The sequence below is a fragment of the Mesitornis unicolor genome, unplaced genomic scaffold (genome assembly GCF_000695765.1).
Source record: "Mesitornis unicolor isolate BGI_N332 unplaced genomic scaffold, ASM69576v1 scaffold24535, whole genome shotgun sequence".
NCBI lineage: Eukaryota > Metazoa > Chordata > Aves > Mesitornithiformes > Mesitornithidae > Mesitornis > Mesitornis unicolor.
Genome location: NW_010186500.1, coordinates 1 through 4046, shown reverse-complemented (window position 1 = coordinate 4046; position 4046 = coordinate 1). Strand labels below are relative to the sequence as shown.

Below are 4046 nucleotides of genomic sequence, written 5' to 3'. Positions count from 1 at the left end.
AGCCCCGTTGAGGGTCCTAGCAGAGACGGGTAGAGAGGGATCAAGCAGAGCTGGCCCCACAGACCCCATCCCCTCCCACAGCCACCCCAAGCTGTGCTCACCTTGCTCAGCGTCACCGTGTGCTGCTCCCAGATCAGCATCTCCTCCATGGTGGCCACGTGCCAACGCAAGCGAGGGATGTTGGCAGCTGGCCAGTGCGGCAGCTCCTGCCCGGCAGCCGGGGGCGCGGACCGGCTCCGGCTCCTCTTCACAGCCGCTGGCCCCTTCCTCAATCCTGCTTCAGACTGTAGAGAAGAGCAGAAGCAAAGCTGAGGCACTGGGGACCATGAGGGTGCAGGGGATAGAGCCCCCTGCAGTGCCCAGGTACCCACCCAGGGCACTGGGACTCATGGCTGTGTCACACCCCAGCCAACTCCGTGTGGGAGCTGGCTCCAAAGCCCAGAGCTGTCTCTATGCAGCATGAAACATCCCCCTGGGAGGTCCATCTCCTCAGACTCATGTCCACGGAAGGGGAGGTTTTATGCAAGGTAAGCAGCTCAGGACACACCGTCATGGCTGGGACCACCTGCCCACGCTGTTCTGTGGCCCCGCTCTTCTCCCTCCTCCCGGGAGCTGGCACACGCCAGGGGACCCTCACCCCTGTGACCAGTGCAGGGACCAGGGAGGACAGACTCACACCTGCACCCATTGCCTGCCCACTCCAGCCCCAAGCCCGTAGCTGGGCTGCCCCTGGACTGCCCATGCATCCTGCTCCTGCCCCTGCCCTGGGCACTGGGGCTGCCAGTGCCCGGCCTGGTCCCATCCACAGCAGAGCCACAGCCATGGCACAGGATGGCCACAGGCACGGCATGGCCATGGCACAGGCGTGGCCAGGGCCCATCACAGCACAGCGGCCATGGCCACCAGCACTGCCAGGTCTGGCATGGGGCACCCTTGTGCTGCCATCAAGGATCGACCAGCAGCTAAGCTGGGGGAGATCTCCCCAGTGCTGATTGGCCAACAGCTGACACATGGGCACTATCCCCAGCACTGATTGGCCGGCAGCTCTGCCATGGCAGCACCCCCAGATCCAGTTGGCCGATGGCTCTGCCACCATGGGTCTCTCTGGGCACTGATTGCTCAGCTGCTCTGCCACAGTGGACTGCTCTGATCTCCGATTGGCCATCAGCTCTACCACGGCACATCTTTGGATCTGATTGGCTGAAGGCTCTGCTGCAGCAGATCTCCAGGATCTCTGATTGGCCAACAGCTCTGCTACAGCAGATCTCTGAGTTCTCCGATTGGCCAGTAGTTCTGCCATGGCAGATCTCTGAGGTGTCCAAGTGGCCAGTGGCTCTGCCACAGCAGATCTCCAGGGTCTCTGATTGGCCAATGGCTCTGCTGTGGCAGATCTCTGAGGTCTCTGATTGGCCAATAGCTCCGCTGTGGCAGATCTCTGAGGTCTCTGATTGGCCAATAGCTCCGCTGTGGCAGATCTCTGAAGTCTCTGATTGGCCAGTGACTCTGCTGCAGCAGATCTCCAGGGTCTCTGATTGGCCAATGGCTCTGCCGTGGCAGCAGCCCCCAGTTCTGGCCACGCTGGCCCTGCTGCCTGAGCACCCTATCCTATGGCACCTGCATGGTCTCGTGGTGCCCAAGGGCTCTGAGACGGCCGTGCCAGTGGCCGTGCTGGCTCCCCAGTGCAGCTCAGCCACCCTTGAACCCTGCCGGAACCTCCCCCCATCAGTGCCGCAGGAAGCTGGAAACCTCCATAGCCTTTTTGAGAATCAGCTGCGGGGCAGCTTCAGTGGAACTGAGGGGCATCAGAGACGAGCACTGACGTCCCTGGGCAATGCCATGGGCGATGTCAGGCAGGGATCTCATGGGAAAGCTGGGGTGAGTGGTGGGCAGCCACCCCTGGGGCAAGCGCAGCCCCACCACTGGGGCTTTCCATGGCTAGCCCCCAGCCAGGGCCATACCGAAGCAGCTGGATGACCCCCAAAATGAGACCCAGCTCGCGGCAGCCCCAGGAGAGATGGTGTAATCATTCACCCAGGCCTCAGAAATAGCCCTGGCTGGCCGGGCTGTGAGCCGGTGAGCACAGAGGGCAGAGTCCAGGTTTCTACTCCGTGTCATGAGCCATCAAAACCAGCCTGAGCACCCACCCACTGGTGCTGAACACATTGGGGTGGTGGCACCTGGTGGCACACTGGTGTGGTGGCACCTGTGGTCCTGTCCTGGTGTTTGTAAGACTGCAAATACACAGGAGATCCCAGCATGGCACTGAGGTGGTTTGCTGCTGGATCAGTGAGCTGAAGTGGTGGGTCCTGTCTCATCTGTGTCACAAATGTCAGCCAGTTGGTGCTTACAGGCTTCCTGGACACCCGCGGGTGACATGGCATGAGCCACAGGTCCAAGGGACCCCAATTGTGGGGCAGCCAGAGCATCCCCCTCCCCAGGGCAATGGCTGATCTGCTGCGCCAGAGCCAACCCCACTGCCAGCCAACACAGCCTCTCACTGTCCCCAGCTGGCTCCCACTGCTGTCCCATCACTGGAGCACCAAAAATCAGCCACACACCTGCGTCCCACTGCCACCCAGGGCTCTCCGTGGGCAGCGCAATCTAGGGCAGGGGGAGACCATGGGGATGGCAGCAGCTCCCGTCTCACCAGCTGGCACAGGCAGCACCCACAGTGCCACCAAGCCCCAGTCCTGTCCCCAGTCTCCCCGTGGGGTCCTGGAGCAGGCCCTGCCCCAAGCCAAAGGCCGAGGCTGGCAGCTGGAGGAGCCGGCTCAGCCGGTTTCCGACAGAAACCAGCCCGCACCCGAAATGGCCCCGCCGGGAGAGGCAGTATCTGGGCAGAGCTGACCGCGGCCCAACCCAACACACTCGACACTGGGCACCAGCAGCACAGGGACCCCCACATACCCCACTCTGACCCACACACACACACCGTGGCCAGCATCTCGCAGGGTTTTTAATGCCAAACCAAGCCTGGGCTGTGCTGGGGCAGCTCGTCCCACCGCAAGGTCCCCAATTCGGGGCTGTGCTTGGCTGTGGGTGACACTGCCAGCGATGCCCACCATGGGGACAGCAACGGCTGGGGAGATTATTTATCAGAAAGTGACGCACCCTGGCCACCCCGGCCTTGCCCCACAGCCATCCTGACCACCCATAACCTGCTCCCCAAACCCTCCTGCCAATGGGGGTCCCCAGCATGGGACTCCAAAGCCTTCCTGGGACCAGTGGGGCCCCTGGTCTCAGTCAATGCTACAAAGCTGCTTGTCTCTTGTCTGGTCCTAGCCATGCAGGACCAGGGTCCCAGACCCCTCCAGAAGCTCCTCTAACCCAACCCCTCCCTCATCGCCGTGGGGCTGATCCTGAGCCCTCACTCTGGGAAAAGGGTCTCAGGGAGATCTGACCCAGCTGGGGTGCAAATCAGCAGGACAGAGACACATCCTCCAGCCCTCAGGGCGCAGGAGTGACAGTGGGGTCCCAGGATCCCCCCCGGGGTAGCTCCCTGTAATCGGGGCAGGACTCCAGGAGGGTCACCAGGTCCTGGAGCCACTCGGAGAGGGACAAAGCACGGCCGGTTCCCCAGGTGAAAAGCACAGCAGGGGCCAGCAAATCGCGGGGGACAGGGTCTGGCACTCACCGAGCCTGGGATCCGACCAGGAAGGAGCCGAGCTCCCGGGCTGGTGGCAGTGGTGTCACTCCAGGGTGCCTTGCGTAACCCTTTGTGGGCCAGACGCTGCCTGCAGGAGAGAAGGAGGAGGAAGGGGGTCCCGGGGTGGCTTCCTGAGCACGGCAGGAGTCACGGGGGGCTGTCCCTGTTGTCCTCCACGGTGCTGGTGGCTCAGTCGTGTCCAGTTACCGCCCCCCCCAGCCCTGGGCAGGGGCAGGCTTACAGGATGCTGAGGGTGGTGGTGCCCGGGGAGAGGGTCCTTCCCCCCAGCCTGGCCCTCTCTAAGGAGGCGGAGGGGCTCTGCAGCAACCCACACGGCCTCGGACCCCCAAGCCCTTCCAGCAGCTCGGGAGTCCCCGAGGGGACCAAATGAGTCCAGCCA

The 4046-nt window shown here is 63.1% G+C and overlaps 1 protein-coding gene across 1 annotated transcript in view; it reads right to left on the bottom strand.

The window, feature by feature from the left end:
- Positions 1-149, bottom strand: part of TJP3 (tight junction protein 3) — a 7242-nt gene extending 7093 nt beyond the window's left edge. The window contains 2 exon segments of the mRNA XM_010185177.1: positions 6-16; positions 102-149. Coding sequence (XP_010183479.1) covers positions 6-16; positions 102-149 — 59 coding nt within the window.
- Between the last annotated feature and the right edge of the window lie 3897 nt (positions 150-4046).